Source organism: Drosophila guanche, unplaced genomic scaffold (assembly GCF_900245975.1).
Source record: "Drosophila guanche unplaced genomic scaffold, DGUA_6, whole genome shotgun sequence".
In the NCBI taxonomy this organism is placed as follows: Eukaryota; Metazoa; Arthropoda; class Insecta; order Diptera; family Drosophilidae; genus Drosophila; species Drosophila guanche.
Window position 1 is genome coordinate 9,266,357 of NW_022995743.1, and position 17,113 is coordinate 9,283,469.

At 45.7% G+C, this 17,113-nt stretch overlaps 3 protein-coding genes across 3 annotated transcripts in view; 2 read left to right on the forward strand and 1 right to left on the reverse strand.

Annotated features, from left to right (window-relative positions):
• Positions 1-1,045, forward strand: part of LOC117578710 (U6 small nuclear RNA (adenine-(43)-N(6))-methyltransferase) — a 29,998-nt gene extending 28,953 nt beyond the window's left edge. The window contains exon 6 of the mRNA XM_034264360.1: positions 973-1,045. The gene's annotated coding sequence lies outside the window, so the exon portion shown is untranslated. The remainder of the gene's footprint in view (positions 1-972) is intronic.
• LOC117578712 (protein bfr2) overlaps positions 1-8,336 on the forward strand; it is a 30,121-nt gene extending 21,785 nt beyond the window's left edge. The window contains exons 2-3 of the mRNA XM_034264362.1: positions 973-1,182; positions 7,076-8,336. Of these exons, the coding sequence (XP_034120253.1) occupies positions 973-1,182; positions 7,076-7,302 (437 nt within the window). The 3' untranslated portion in view covers positions 7,303-8,336. The remainder of the gene's footprint in view (positions 1-972; positions 1,183-7,075) is intronic.
• A 4,845-nt stretch (positions 8,337-13,181) lies between these two features.
• Positions 13,182-13,823, reverse strand: LOC117587862. The gene has a single exon (XM_034278831.1). It carries the CDS (start codon positions 13,820-13,822, stop codon positions 13,229-13,231), a length of 594 nt encoding a protein of 197 aa, XP_034134722.1. The 5' UTR covers position 13,823; the 3' UTR covers positions 13,182-13,228.
• Between the last annotated feature and the right edge of the window lie 3,290 nt (positions 13,824-17,113).

Here is a 17,113-nt window from a genome sequence, read left to right on the forward strand (position 1 = left end):
TTTAATTCGATTGCTACTAGCCCAGTGTGCAATAAAAGTGCTTAAAGCGAGGCCGATGGCAGGGGGAATATTCGATGATTTAATGGGCAAGCCGGAGAGCACTTTCAGCCGCTGTGGGCAGCTATTAAGAGCATAGCACTCGCCCCTTGACAGGGACAACCTTGCCACACTCTGCCTCAGAGCCGTAGACCCATGCACATGCACAAGCCCATGCCGTGCCCCGTGCTGCGGGGGCAGCCTTGTGCCAGGCACAAACAACTACCATTTTCTCTTTTTTAGAAATTTCCTTTTGTCTTTGCCTTTGCCTTTCCCTTATTGATGGTGTTTGGCGGGAATGCCCGTACCGAAAGCCTCACGTGTCAATTTATTATAACTTATTCAAGGACGGCAGCGTTTTGTTTGCATTTGTTGTTGCTGTTGTTGTTGTTGTTGTTGCTCGGTATCTGCGTGAAAAGTGCCATAAAAAATGAATGCTGACCCGGGAGAAGCAGCCCTGGAACATGCTCGATAAATCCCTCTTTATTATACATAGCCTTCCACCATTTAATTCTCCTTCTCTTCTCTCTGCTTCTCTACTTCGCTTGAAGTTTATTAGCCAAAGCGAACTTCGTTTCCCTTTTGCCATTTTCTGTTGAGTCGGCTCTGGCAGGGGGCCAGAAATGCTGAGCATTCCTTGAGCTTGTCTCGAAATCGATTGGCTAACCCCCCCGGGGGCGGCCAGGCTGAAGAATTCCTTTTGAAGTTAATTATTTGAGAGCGCTGCATTGAAAGTTGGTTAAAGTGAAAGTGTCTGGGATAGGCCAAGGGAATACCAAAACTTGGCTCATTGCACACGAGAATGGATCCGAGTCCTTTCTTTCTTATCGAGTTTCCAATAAAAGGGAAACTTTTCTGCACTCTTAACCAAAAATTAATAGTTTCGTTTTCGTTCTCTTTTGTCTTTTGTCTTTTGGTGTCCACTTTTAATTACAGCAAAAGCCGCAACAAAAATTCAAGCAGTCTTTCGAGGCCACAAAGTGAGAGAAACCATGAAAAAATCGGAAACCAAAACTGTGACCAACAATGGTGCCGCCGCCGCAGCCGCCGCCGCCGCAGCCGCTGCAGAGGTCGAAGAGGCAGCCGGCTCCTCGGCAGAGCAGACCAAGGCAGAGCTCGAGGCTGAGTTCGATCCGAACGACAAAGGTAAGTGCAAGGTTGACCCAATGCTGCTCTGTTGTCTGTGGCTGCATGATTCCCGCTCAACTGTGGATTAAGTTTCCAGCACTTCTGCTTTACAGCTGCCATCTGTGTGCTCCCTCCCCAGAGCATTCTCGATTCCTTCTTTCACACATTGTTTGCCGAAGCAGCGGGGTTCCACCTCCACGCACAAGCAAACTTTTCGTGTTGTGCAATCCATTTTCGAGCGTGAGGCAACCAAAAGTGTTTGTCAAAAGTTTCATTTCAGCCTTGGGATATTCAAAGCGTTAACTCCGCAGATCCACACAGCATTCCCATAAATAATACAAGAATCTCCAAAGTGTTGGAGCGAGCAACTTAACCTTATTAGGATGTTACAACCGCTGACAGTTTTTAGCCATAATTCGTCTGGGGCACACTCGAGGAGGAGGCGAAAGAGAACGAATCCTCCTGCTCCTCCTGCTCCTCCTGCTCCTCCTCCTTCTGCGCTCATTAAAAACTTGTAGGAAACTGTCAGCGAGGCGCATAAGCAAGGAGGACTGTGTCAGGGGCTCTCAGTAGCTGTTAGACGACAGTTTCTCTTTGCCCAAAGCTCACGTGAGGCTCCCACTTCCACAGCGCTTTCCTGTGTCCCTGTCTCTCACTGCCTCTCTCTCTCTCTCTCTGTCTACTGCTCCGTCTCTTTGCCATTGTAGCCTTAATTATAGTGCAGGGCGTGTCTCCAGAGAAGTAACCCTCCTCTTGCACACATATCTGAGACGGCTAATTAGGCTCGCACGAGATCTCCAAGAAGACTCACTCGTTCGGCTTTGTCACTGAGCCCACACTTAATTATAGGTGCAAGTCGCTGCCAGCTTGTGGATGGATGTCTGTAGCAAGATGGCTACAGTCCTTAATGCTTTGTTGCCGCTCCATAACTGAATCCAATTCGCTCACATTTAACTCCTTCAAAGCAGTTGGAACATCATCATTATGCACAGCTATCGCGCTCCAGCGACAAGCTAATGGCGTTGGCCTAGTTGTAAACTTGTGGCGAAAACAATATCAGCCGCAACAATGGACGTTGTTTCGTGCAGAGAGGGAAAACTGAAAGCCAAGAGCCATTTTGGCCATATTATATGCAAATTGGAGCGCACACACATCCACACAAAAACACAGAGGCCCACAGAAAGGACACAAATCTAGAGCCATTTGAGGATGGTCGTTTCTTGTGTGCATTTCGCATTTTGGTCATAAGGTCTTGGCTTACTGGCTTATGGTAAGGCTCTTGCTTTACGTGCATCAGGCATACCGATTCACAAATGCACAAGGCTATCAAACACAAGCACACATGAGCCATACACAAACATGAACGTGGGCTTACGCATTTGGTCTTAATGTGTTTTGGGTCGACTTGTTTGTCTGGCGATTTGTTTTTGGGGTGCTCTGTGGCTTGGCCCCAGCTCGTGCTGGCCTCGTTCTCCCTGCAGTTTCACTCCCCTCACTAATTATAGTTTATGCTCCCAGCTCACACTCCCTCGCACTCCCGAACAATACCAACATTTGCCAGTAAGTGCGAGTGCGGTATGGTAATTTGAACTAAATTCGGCCCGTTGTTTGCTGTAATTGGTGGAGGCCCATGATATGCATTGATTTCTGGATGCACACACTGGAGCCGAAGCTTAAAGAGCTGACTAAAAAGAGTGCAAATGAACGAATGAATATTATGTAAAGGGGCTCATTGGTGGATATATTTAACACTCATTGTCAGCCATTGTCACTCTGTCATCATCCAAGAATCTAAGAAGAAGCGGGAAAGTGTCACAAAGGAGCTGCCATCCGGCAGATAAAGCAGCAGCACAGCGCGCTCTCCTAATTGGATTTTGGGTTTAAGGCAAGCTTGTAATTCCATTTACACCGCCAGGAGGCCCACAAAACACCAGCACCAGCCGTGCCAGCGGTGGGACAAGAGCCATTTAAGTAAAATGTTAAGTGCTCTTGTTTCTGTTGTATTTGTTCAGCTGCCTCGGTGTTGCACGTACACGAAGGCGGATCTAAAAAGCAGGCGACAGAAGAAACAAAAGAGGAACAACAACAGAAATACGTGAAATAAAGCATGAATGACAGCGACAACATTGACATGAAACACGCACCGAGCAGGCAGCCAAAAACATTGCTTGGCCGCTGAATTGGCGATTTTTTGTGTGTCTTTCCGCACTAACACACACCCACACAGACACCGATGGAGGCAGCAGCAAAGGCAAATGGCAAATGGCAAATGGCAACCCAATAAAACAGACAACAGAACGTGCATGGCCGGACTGGTAATGGCACGGGCACTGCGACTGGAACAGACACGGACTCTCGGACCTCTAATGTGAATGGATAATGCCCGCTTGTCACGAGGTGTCTACAGGGGGGGGGGAAATTTTGTTTAGCTGCTTTCCAGTGTTTAAGCCAAGTTGGTTTTGTTTAAATATTTCAACAATTTTAGCACCTGTTCATGGCATTCCCCCACAGGCCTGTTGTCCTGCTTGAGCAAGGTTCCCCCTCGATAAATATTTAATTGCCATTTGAGAGGGAAATTCGACTACTCGAACACAAGTACGAAAATGTGTGCCCGAGTGCGCTGTGTTTACACTTTCCCGATAGAATTAACAATGACCCAATATCCCATATTTAATGCAAGCCTTTAATCTAGTTAATTATGGGCTGGGATTTGCCGGAAGTCGGGCCAACTTTTAATGAGTTTCGCAGTCTTGCTGTATTGTAGAAAATAAGCCATAGGCAGCTTTTTGTACGAGAGATTAATATTAATTAAAGTTCGTTTTGAATTCCCTGGCAAGCTCCCATTCAACCCAAACCCAGCAGTCACTTGGCATCAACCGCATTTCGGGCTTCGACAAATTTTCGCCAAACCAAAGCGAGGACTTGCCGCAGGAAAGGAATAAAACTGGAACAGGAATATTTCTGTTTCTGTTTGCCTTTCGTGAAGATTTATTTTCTCCAATAATAAGCCAACGGCATTTGAGGAAACAGCCAAAACCCAACTCTGTCCAATCGATTGCGAATAGCAGACCAGAACAGACCCGACGAAAACAGGACGAAACCGCAAGACTTTGTTCTGACGGAAATTGAAAAATGGGCTTAGTTCTTATGGTCTTATGCCAGAGAGCCAGAGAGCCAGAGCCAGCAAGAAGCAAACGTAGAAGGCCAAAATAAATGGCAATATCTTGGCAACCGCAAACCCATTTCTCATATCAGGACAAGACTTTCTGCTTAAAAATTCCATTTACCAGCTTATTATCCGTGGTTCATTTGTCACAATTTGTCGTTATTTGGTAAACCGCACAAAAGTACGAAAACAGGGCAGAAAACCCGGCAATTATGGGACTCATTTGGACAGGAAAGTTGACTGACAAAGGCGAGCACGGCAGCGGTACCCGACCAGCGGTTCCAGGTGCTTCTCGTAAGAGTATTACAACCTTTTTGTGCCTAATCTTAGCTAAGTCTTATCACTCATTACGAAAAGTTGGACTGTGCAAAAGTTATTCCACGTTCTAGCATCCTTTATGTAGGGCTACTTTCTGAACATTAAGAGCTCATTACGAGTGCCACCGTGTGGAACACTACTCTTGTGTGTGTATATTGTTTCTGACACAATCACTTAACAAACGCCAGAGATTTGTACTCTCGCTAATGGTCCTCAAGCCACTGTGCACTGTCATATTTTGAGCGCCTTGCCTTGCCCATTCTTTTCCAGATACATTTTGCATTGTGAGGCAAATGTGGGTCAAGACCACAGTGAGACCAGTGGCCACGCAGCGACACACGCAAAGTGGCAGCACGTGTGTTGTGGCAACAATCTTTCCCTCGCTCTGGCAATAATCACAATAAAGGGCCCGTGAAGGACAGGTGAAAAGTGCAGCATTGCCTGCTGCATGATTGATTGCATTCGAGGCAGACCCCTTGGGGATCTGTGGCATTGTGGCACTAGAAGCTGCAAAGGAGCTTAATGGCAGTAGGCGATGGTCGTGCCCAATGGTGGAAGCTGATTATGTATGGGGTGGGGTGTGTGGGGAGTGCCATAAGAGCGAAGGCCAATCAAAGGTGTAGCTGCAGAGAGACCAAAAAGCTGCTGGCGTGACGGAACCCAAGCTAGTCAGATAGTCAGATAGTCAGTCAATCAAGGCAACGTGACCGATGCCCCGAGGCTCGACACATGCAAAACAGTGTGCAAAAAGGCAAATAGGGTGTCTCCGACTCCCTCGCACCGACATGGCGCACCGGCAAAATGTACAGCTGCAACAGTCACTGTGACATTTTACCAGAGAAAGAAAAGCAAACTCAATTTGTGTTCCCCCCCCCCTCGAGCAGGCAGCAAAAGTTGGAGAAGCAGAAGCCTGATGACTGATGGCAGGTTTTTGGAGACACCATACCCTTGGATTTTGGGTCTTTGGGCATGGTCCTGTGACAGGACACGCAGTGTCGTGTACGTGAGCGGCTTGCTCTACACGGGTTACATGACCGTCGACAGCAGAAAATCTCTTAAATCCGAACAGGGTGCCTTGGAAAATCGCAAAACTTTGTCAACAGCAAGCGTGGCGATGGAACAACTTGGAATGAAATCGAGACGATTGCAGTTGGAAGGCACATCTGGGGACGGGTTGATCAGCGCCGAGTGCGAGCAAACACTAAGCCGCAGAATATCCCAGGAATTACAAAGTCATTTGCACGTCCTGCTGCTATTTTTAAATATTTTATAAATAAACGTACACACACATACGTAAATGCAGTGGCAGCACGTGATGCCGGCCTGGGTCACGTTGCGTATACGCCATGTGTAGGTAATTTGATAAAGGAGCACGGCTGCGTCACGGCTCCGACTACTTCCGGTAGTTCTGGCATGGCCCTGCCAAATGCTTATCTTGGCCAAACTCCAATTATGCTTAGCGAATTAACGCAAACCGTTTTCCCAGACAATATTTGCCAAGGGAAGTAGCAGTGCCAGTGGAGGGGAAGTAGCTTAGGTTCATGGGCAGCCCCAACGTTTGCATAACTACACCAAATGCCAGCTGAGGATATGATGCAATCGTGTCGTCTACCAAGCAGCCAAAATGCACAGGCGCCTGGGAGCCTAGGAAGCCGCTGCAGAGAGAACTTTTACACAATTACTCAGTGATTACATTGACCATCCGTTTCGAAAAAGTAAGCTTATTAGGTGGAACTACTCTGGGACACGTAGGACGTGTGTCACGCTGTGAGTGTTTCAAATGGAGCTTCGCTCTGCACTCGTGTCAGATTAAATGTGCAGCAAATATGCGCTGCGTATACGTAACGTGATTAGCCAAGCGACGTGGCCGGAAAAGGAAGAGCTGACACAGGAACAGGAACAACGAATACCAAACACTCTGAAGAGCCCATGGGGAATAATTCTGCGTGGGATTTCGATTATTTTGCTTTTATACAAGCGCTCAGGGACGCGTCGTAGAAGATTTACTGCCATTGTGGGCCACTCGCGCTACGCTCTCGCATTGAAACACAATCAAGTCTGCGGTGTGCCCCAAGGAGGGGCAGGAGCTATAAATAATACAGCACTGGGATCGGGGATAGCGCTCAAACATTACACTAAATTGTATAGAGAATTGTGAAAGCCAAAACATCTGTCTGGCACACTCGTCCACTCTGCGCAGGCTAATTGAAAATAGTTGGCAACGAACTGTGGCAATTGCTGGAGTATCATCCCAAGTTGCAATTGGCAGGAGGAATTGCAGGAGGAACCCTGGACCCCTGGTTTCTTGCAACTTTCATTGCAGCTTAGACCAATTTGTTGTGTGTGTTTTGTGGCCACTTGACAGCAGTTTGCAACACTCTTGACAGACACCCTTTTATTCGTTATCTTTTTGTTTCATTCTCTTAGAGCTCTGCCATGCAGCACTGAAGATTCAGTCCACATTCCGTGGCCATTTGGCACGCAAGCTGGTCAACAAGGATGCGCCCGAGGATGAGGACATCCAGGAGATAACCAAGAAGGTTGCCGAGGAATTGGACATAGATCTGACCGATCCGGAGTTGAACAAGGCCGCCACCAAGATCCAGGCCTCGTTCCGCGGCCACAAGACACGCAGGGACACCCAGCCCGAGTAAGGGAATCACAATTTGAATTTTGTTGGTCATGGCTTGAAAGAATGAAAGTCACTGAAAATAAATATATACAAAAAATAGAAACAGAAACAGTAACAGAAAAACAAGCAAAAAAAATTGGTAAATTGTAAATGTGCAAAAGGCCGTTCGAGACGAGGGCACACAATTGGAATCTTTTAAGTGAACTAAATGGAAAACCAAAGAAAATCTCATAATAATTATACAATACATATTAGCATATTAATAAGTCGGAAGTCGGGCAATGGTTTGAATGATTTTTGCTTGGCTTTAAAGAGCTGGAGAGATTGTTTGAAGCATTGTCTAGAGTACAACATAGATTGTCATTATTTGGAAGCTTTTCTTGCTAGTTCAAAGTCTCTCAATTAATCGGATAACTGAGTTAATTAATATTTAATTACATTTAATTTTGGTTCTCGAACTTAGGACTAAACCCCAAAACAGTAACTAAACCTAAACTATAACTAACAAGTAACAAAACGTTAAATGGCAAACCAGTTAAATTTGCAAAGTAAAATTAATACTTAATGTTTAAAAACAAAGAGAATCAACAACAACAACAACAACAACAAAATGGTAATTAAAAGGCACGATGTTCCATATAAAAATTTATTGTAGACAAATCGACAAATGCAAGGAAAATGCTGAACAAACTTTTGGGAAAACATTTTTCCGTTTTTGTCTGGCCAAAGCCAAAAGTCAAAGAAATTTAATTGTACCTACATGAAGATATATACATATATATACACACATGAATTATAACCAAAGAAACTCGATGTTGTTTCACATTAGGGGTATCCGAGCAACAGCAAGCAGCTACGCTACGAGGAGATGTCAACACAATTTTCCAGCCTCTGGGCTCTACGTACATATGTGGAAAACTGAGGCATAGATCAACCAAAGCAAATCGAAAGGCGATTACCAATCTGGTGGCACAATTTTTTCGTTTTTCTACCAAGTGTATTACCAATTTGTCTACTTAACAAAAGAGAACAAAATGTAGCCGAAACGAAGCCCAAGTCAAAAATAATGCGGCAAAAACTGAGCCACATATACTTGCGGGTGGGTATGTGAGTATTAGAGTATTAGAGCAAGTTGAATTGGAAAACTTTGAAGCTAAGCCACTAAATAAATAAATGTTTAAAACTCAAATTAATTCAATTTAGCTAACGGAGAGCATTGAAATTGTATTAGAAATCAGCGTCAAATTCAAATAAAATTCATCCAAACAAGCAAAATGGGTAATGCAGATACAAAATGCAGACTGTGGATAACTGAAGGAAAAGACAGGCTAAAACAGATACAACAAATGACAGCATGACATTCCATATACAAGATGGAAAACCAAAAACAAAATGTGTCCCAACTAAACTTTAATTGAGTAATAAAAGTAAATACAATAAAAGTAATAAATGCAACCATTTCAGTTGATCAGCTAATATATTGATCGCACCCTCTCATATTCCAGCCTCCTAGCAAGTAGAAGCTGATCTGCTCAACAGCTTACCATCATCACTGTCATTATCGCAGCCTGGCCAGTGTGGCATTAGTCCTCAAGCGTCCTCCAGCGCTCGCATTTAACGATTTTTTGTTGCCACCCCAAGAGCTCGTGAGCCTCTCCAGCTGCTGCTGCTGCTGCTGCTGTGGCTTGGCATTACCACTGCAACTGTCAGTTGTCAAGGACGTTTGGGCATTTTGAAGGGATCTGTTTGTGGTCTAAATATAGGCAAATTCCGGTGCACGTTCTTGGCAAAATATAAATGCATCCATTTAGAGTATATTGCGGTGTACCTAATGTAGTTAGGCGGAGGCATCAGACGTGGCAAGGTCAACTGTGGCAGCACACTCCGTCAGTAAGAGTTTCAGACTTTCTGATGGGCCCGGGCCACTGTGCTGACTGGGCTGACGGCTGACATGAACTTCACTGACAGTTTTAGCACAAGACATTTTCATGACAATGACGAGGACTGCGATGGCGTTGACGACGAGGACGAGGACGAGAACGAGAGCTACCAAGAGAATGATGCTGACAATGCTTGACCTAGATGGGGCCTGTGTGGAGGTTTCTAGTGGAGGTAAGTCCCGGGCAAAGGCAACCACTTGAGACGTCAGCGGAAAGGAGTGGCAAAAGGACTTTCACAGCATTATCCCTCGTGCCAATGTTTACAGACAGAGTCAGAGCCAACAAATATTTAAGTTCTCATGCAATCACACCCACACACACACACACCTAGCAAAGAGAAGAACCCCCCAGGGAGATGTGCATATATCTGCAATTCTGTTACGGAAAATTCCGTGTAAAATTCCCTCAAATCCGCGGAGAGTGCACCCTCAGAATGGGCCAAGTGTAGGTGTGACTATGAAATTAAACTTGCCACCAAATAGAGAACGGAAAGGTAGATAGAGACGTGCACACACGGAAACAGACCCAGAGCAATTTGCATTCCATTGCAACCTCATATTCGGATCCCCATGGAACCTTCAGCTGACTGCTTTTTTCCCCACTTGTTTTATGTGTCACTTCACGGTTCACAAATATTTCAGCCCTTGAATTTATGCGTGGTTCCGTCTGTGCTGGTTCTGGCTTTCCTTTTGCCCTCTGCCTCTGCTCTGACTCCTGGCCCTCTGTGGGTGGCCTCTCTGTGCAACATGGCGTATGCGCAATTTATGAGGCATGCGGAACAAAGCGTTGTGTAAGTGCTGGAGCAACAAGAGCCAGTCGAGAGTGTCATGTAAGACCTGTGAGTGGGCAACAAATTTGCAACTTTTTGATGGCCGATTGCAATTTGCTTTTGATGGGCTCTCCATATATATTGTGAGTCGGAGACTGACTCTTCCAGCGGGTAAATACAATCCAAGCATCCATTTTTATGGCACTTTCAGATTATCGATCGGCAGTGAATTCGTTGGACTTGCTTTTAGCTCCTAATACGTTCAGCTCAAGGGACATTCTACTGACAATTCGATTCAGTCAATGCACACGGCCACTGCTTTTCCACGATGCATCCGTGGGGTTGCACACGTGCGCAGTTATAGCACATTTACAGTGAGTGGCAAGTGCCACACGCAGCCACACCGCCACCGCTCCACGTGAACCTTCAATTTCTGGGACCACTCTCAGGTGGCCCCAGCGGGTGGGCCGCACCGAATGGCATACGAATCTGTGCCAAGTAAGCAACAGCATCACATCGAAAGAGCCGCCATTCCGGCTCTAGCGTCAGCTGCTAATGTTCACACCTTTTGTGCGGAGTGCTGGCTGCTGGGTACTCTGAACGCATTCAAATTGGTAACTCTTGCTGCCACTTGGCACTTCCGACCGACACGTGGCAGTAGTCTGGGCAGCAGCATCTGCTGATTAAATTTTCTGGGCACTCTGTGGAGTTTAACCATCTGCTTGCTGCATTTTCGAATGAATTCCCTTTATTATTCACAGAATTCTCCTCATCTTGATTGGCTTTTTCTTGACCAACAGAACCAACAGCTTGGACCAACTGACTGGCAGGGCCAGCAGACATGGCTGACAGGGTGAGTGTTAGTGTAATTTGTTGGCCAACTGCCAGGACGGTGGACAGGACGTTCCGCCCACAGTTTGACTGGCTGCAATTGCAGCCCGTAAACAAGTTGTTTACCATCATTTTGGTACTGTCCCCGTCCCCGTCCCCGTCCTCCGTCTCCAGTCTATTGATTGCGGTTGTTCATTATTGCCACCGCCAGACAGCTGCGGCCCGGGCGGAACATTGTTTTATCTCTGCTAAAAGTCGGGAATCTTATACTATATAAAAGCAAAGAACCATCTGGTACATGCTTACATCTATGTCTATGAGCAGCTATGCGCTGACCCTTTACCATCTCAGCCTACCCCTGAATGAATGTAATTTGAGTTATTATGTGACTGAAACTGGCACATGACAGTGTCAGGCCGGAGAATAAACGGACTCTCCTCTGTGTTGCAGTGCGGAACGGAACGGACTGGAGGGCCCGAACCTGTTCACCTGTTCAGCTGTCCAACTGTCTACCGGTCTATAATTACACACACTACACACACACTCAAACCAGAACGTGTGTGAAGGGCTGGGCGGAACATTCAATTTGCCACCCGATTATTCAATTTGCACGCGACAGGCGGAACATTTGCATATGATAATAAAAGTAAGGCGGGCCCCAAACAAAAAATCGATGGCCATTCAGGATTTACCAACCAAATGGTGTGTATCTTGTTTATATTTTGCTGCAGCTTCCGATATATGGGTATTTATGTGTGTTTTTCGTGCTGCATGAATGCATAAATGCAACAAAATGTGGCAGTATTTCAATGGAATCCCCTGGCAACGATATACTTCATTTGATTTATGTTCCAGTCACACTGCTAACTGGCAATAGTAAGCAATCAGAAATCAACATTCCGATGGGAAAAGCAACTGTCGTTGATAATAATAATCGAGAGAGGCGAAGCCGTAGCGTAACCCTTTTCCCACTTCATTTGCGTTGGTGTCTGGAACTTAATAAAAGTTTTTGATTGAGGTGCAAATGGAGAGCAATGTCGGGATAAATTCAGCAATACTTTCCGCAAATTGGCAATGGATTGAGGCAGGGACTAGCCCAAATGGAGTGCTGACAGAATTCTGAAGACCTTTGTTTGGCCCCCCCTAAGCACACACAAAAATAAAGGATAAAGGAAAAACCAACCAAATGGCATTTCATTTTTCACGTTTTCATGTTTTTCTGTGCGTTCCCTGTGAATCCTTTTATTTTTCTTTCCGGAAAATGTTATAAATTATGTTTATGTTTTGGGTAGGGGGTGGGTGTTTTGCGTGTGGCTTAGTCCAAAAATTAGTTGTCATTAGATTTAATAGTCTGGGCGCACCTTTTTGTGTGTGTAGCTATTAATGCGGCAGAGCCAAATGGACTCGTTGGGCTCATTATGTACGATAAGATCGGGGATTACGGGTCGGTCTGACTACGAGCCCAAGTAGTATTTTTCACACTTTTTGGCCATAATGTTCCACTGCTTGCCCAGCGGACACTTTCTTCGACCACCGCGATGGACTATTATCAAAATCAATACCACAATCAGCTGAGAAAGTTTCATGGCGAGTGAGCCATTGGCCCAGTTGTGCCAACCCCCCCAACCACCATATATTGATTAGTCAAGGCTTCTTCTACGGCAGCTTAGCTCCCAGGCAGTTGTCACATACTCTGTGACGGTGACTGTGACTGTGAGGTCGCAACGCTCCAGCTCCAGAGCGCATTCCCAAGCGGTGATGAAGATGAAAAATGTGTCAGCCCAACACCTGCGGCAGTTCTGAGTCGAGCCACCTAACATGATTAACCAATGGGGGCTGCGGATACGAGAATATTTCACGATTAAAGTCTCCCACACAGTGGAACAGCTCTCGATGCGTATGCGTAATTTGCCTGAGGGCTTCACCTAGATGTATCTGCATTAGTATACATTTATGCCGACATTTATGGCTTTGCTATGGTAATGAGTGGGGCTGCAGAGGTTCTATTCTATGATTGGATGGAAAAGACCATGGAGAGTGTTTGTTTTTGTATTGCAAAACGAGCTGCGAAAGACCCTGAATAATAGCTCCAAAATTTGATTATATAATTTATGTGTCCAACCACAAAGTTCCACTTCTCCGGAGTTGTCACGACCCCCAACTCATTCCACTTACCATAACACAGTGGACACAGTGGAAAAATTGCAACAAAAAGTAGTGCGTCAACGGGGGCGTATGCATGACATGCGCTTCAAAAACTTTGTCAGCCGCCGAAGCAAACGAAACTTTGAGGCCAACTTTATTGGGGGAAAACTCCCAGCTTAAACGCCGCATAGCTGAGTGTCTGGTTATCCAAACTTTATTGGGGAAAAGCACAATTTAAACTCTATGTGTAGAGAGATCTGAGGTCAAATGCGCAGGAATAAATTCAAATGTTCGCCCAAATTGGCCACATTCACGATGCCTTCTTCGTCTTGTTCGTCGAGAATCTTCAGCAGAGCAAAAGTGCGAATCATAATGGAGCTGAAATTGGCTAGCACCAATATTTTGAAGACCAGAACTTTGGCAACCTCCAGAAACACATCACGCAGACTGTCGATCTCATAGTCTCTGATCAAAATAACTAGAGTCCAGCAGATCATCGGCACACTTGTTGTCCATTGAAAGAGGAATGACCACATGTAGGGCATAATAAACATCAGTAGTCGATACGGAGAGGAGTGCAAGCTCCGAGAGCACAGGTAGGGGAAGATCAGCATACCTGCCGTTGTGCAGAGGTGTACGATATCACCGCGTATGTTGAAGAATGCTAGAGATTTATATGAGATCAGAATCGTTTGTTCATGGCTCCAGAGCCCAGAGCTCTCCAAGCTCTCATTGACCGTGGGGACCACACTGGCCGCATGCAGCATTACCCACAGATAGGCAAATGACCACACCAGCCGCAGCACAAGCATTATGCCGCGAGTGTTCTTGTGTTCCACGTATTGATGATGCGGCATCTTCAGCTTTCAGGTTTTCGGGTTTCTAACTATAGCTATGACTTTTATGATTAGTTTTTGTCGGGCTACTAAGCTGGATTGCCCGCTCTCACGATTGCTATTGCCAAACATAATCTCCATCATAATCGCATTTAAACACCTTCGTGATGGGGCAAAACAACAAAGAACAAAAACAGCACACAATGGGGCAACTGTGTGTCTCGGTGAAAGTCAATTAAATTTGCATAATTTCCATATTAATGGCACTTGATGGTTCCACAAAAGAAACACAAGACTCAACCGATTCAACTGTCACTCCTTTCTCCCTCTCTATCGCTCATTCATCCTCTCCTCCTGCTCTCTCTCTCTCTCTATTGCAATGGTAGCCATGGCTACGGGATGGACTGTCACCCGACATTGTGGCTGTTTATGACAGTTCTGATTGAGGCCATCATTGGCAGTGTTAGCGTGGATGCCCGGGATGCTCGACTGGCATCCAGCAAATGGCCAGTTAGAATGCTGATTGCTTGGGTTGCGGCCTCTGCTCTGATCGAGAAGTGGTTGCCATTGTGGAATGAAAGACCGAATGAAAGATGACTCCACACAATTGCTGAAAGCTGCTGCAAAATGTCATTTATGCGCAAGAAAGGCTATGCTAATAAATCGACAGACATCCGAGTACGGAGTGTGTGTATGTCGGAAGTAAACCCACTTATAGATGGCTCGTTATAGGGTAGGGTAGGGTAGGTAATAAAGCAATCTATGGGATATCCGCCAGACAAACAACCTGGCACATCATTTCTTTAGGTGCAAGTGCAAGTGCAGGTGCAGGTGCAGAGGGCAATCGAGGAGGTGTGACAAACATGTCTTATCAACATTTATGACACTTTTATGAGGCTCTCAGCCACACAGGCACAGGCAAAGGCGTGCTAAGCTTTGCCGTTAGTGGGAGGAAAAATCATTGAGGCGCTAAATGGAGCAATAATCTTGGCACAGTTTGAAAGTAAAAGTGTGTGGAATGGTATGGATGTGTGAGTGCATAGCCCATACGGTTTGTGAACGCTTTTCCCCCTGCCCTGTCAGTTGGTCAATGCGGCCTTGGGCGCATTAAAGTCAGCTTAACGCACCTTTGTACTTACATCCCCATTTATGTGGCAAATATCACAGGTACATAATGTATACATATATGTATGTGTGTATGTAAGAGCCACTCCACATTGGATGATTAAGTTTCCAGGTACAGGTTCTGGTTCTGGTTCTGGTTCTGGTTCTGGTCCTACCTTCTACCACATCCACTCAACTCCATTAGCAGCATCATGATTAAAAACGATGATTGCACGCACACAGCTGGGTCCAGGTCCGGTTGGGAACAAATAGACTATCCGGGCTGAGGCAACAAAAAATATATATCACTCCGCCCGGACAGGGTGTTTGTGGCCGTGTGTTGCTGTTGAAGCGATTTACTCTGAAAGAGCACCATTAGCGTGGCAATCTCTACTCAATATGCTATTATCTTTAGTTTAAGGTTTGCTGTATACAAATAAATCCACTGATCGCACCCTGTTGATGGGCAACTGCCATTGACTGGCCATCGTCTGGCCATCCCTTTGCAGCGGGAGCCTGCGGGCCTTTAAATATTTGATATAGCAAATAATTTGATTGCAAATCCGTATTTGAGAAGATATTCAATATTCCGCTTAAAGTTTTAAAGGCGAAATGGTAAGTGCTGGCGCTCGCCTAATGAACTGAACATTTCTGTATGTAGTTTAATTTCCTCTGCGTATTCGATGGGGTCCCTTGGGTCTGTATTGGCCATTTATGGCATTCATCTGGTAATCAATGTAATAATTGCAAATTCCTTGATTGCCATGATGTTGCGCTTTGCTCCAGGCCAGGCTTTAATTACGTGGATGTGGAGCCCTCCACTAATGAGCCGCTCAGCACGTGGACTGGGCCCAAGCTGGAGATGGAACCTAATTAGCTGCTTGGCTGCCATATAGATGAGGTTTAATGATGCTGAATCGAAAGCTAAAGGTTAACGAATGCCCATTAAGGCAGGGGCAAGAAGTAATGTCGGATCATTGGCAGGCAGTTGGCTCGCCTTCAGTTTGCCCCCCAGCTGCAGATGCAATTGTTCCTGCTGGTAAGCAGTCCCCAAAGTACCCTTATCCGTATCACACTTATATCCCATGGGAACATAGGTAGCAACATATGTAAATCCTCTGGGAGGATCTATTGCATAACTTGTCACAGATTCGTCGGCAATCTGAACAAACGCCTCGCTGCTTATGCTAATGCCTTTCTCTTGTCCCGAGGCCACACCCAGGCAGATAACCGCAAACACACAAATCGTTCCTGTGGCAGCACCTTCAGACGGGCTCAAATCTGAATCTCACACATTCCATGAAGGCACAACAAAAGGTCAGATGTCAAACAGGAAATATGCTAAGTATGGAAACGACTTAAGAGGTGGCGCGAGTGTGGCCCTAAAGTGTACATAGGTGAGAGGAAGAGTGAAGGACTGCCGCTGTCAAGGCTCCAAAGACAACCGAAGGCGCAAACACGAAACCTAATTGAATTTATGCTAATTAGCCAACCGTGACTGGGGCATACGGCGTTAATTGTGGCAGCCGAAGCATACGGGGCGGGACGTTTGTGCAATGCCACACTGAAACTCTAATCAATTGTTGCCCAAATTTGCATAATGGCCATGAAGTCAGCCCCGAGACAGCAGGAGCAGCCAACTGGAGGAACACTGCCACACGTTTAACCCACATTTTATCAATCAAAAATCGATGAAATCGATGGATGGGTCGAGTCACTCCTAATTAGAGAGGGTTCCGCCGTTTTTCCGTAAATAAAACCCATCGAATTTACAGCCGATTGATTCTTCGACAGGATGAAATACAATCATGTCCTGCACTTTTGGCTGGTATCGACGTAATTGCAGTTCTGTGAACCCTCCACCGACCCTGGACATGTGCTCTTTTAACAGCCACCCGTCTTTTTGAACCCTTCAATCATTTTTTTGTTTCATCACTTATTCATCTAGACATTTGGAATGTATTTTTTTCGCCCAGTTGGATCTGCGGCAGCCGCAACATTTTAATGGCATTTTTAGGCAGCGATGTGCGGTCCCGGAATAGCCCATTAAGTTGCTCCTCATCTGAGTGGATTCCGCTCTGACAAGGGATGGGTGGGCATCGGTTTGGAAGCGGTAACAGTTGCGAAATTCCTGTATTACTTTTTGGCAATGCTGCTTACAAAAAAGTCGTTCCCCTTTAATTGAAAGGGCATTTTTGATGTAGGTGT

Coding starts and splice junctions, on each gene's coding strand:
- LOC117587862 (XM_034278831.1), bottom strand. CDS start 13,822: ATGCCGCATCATCAATACGTGGAACACAAGAACACTCGCGGCATAATG.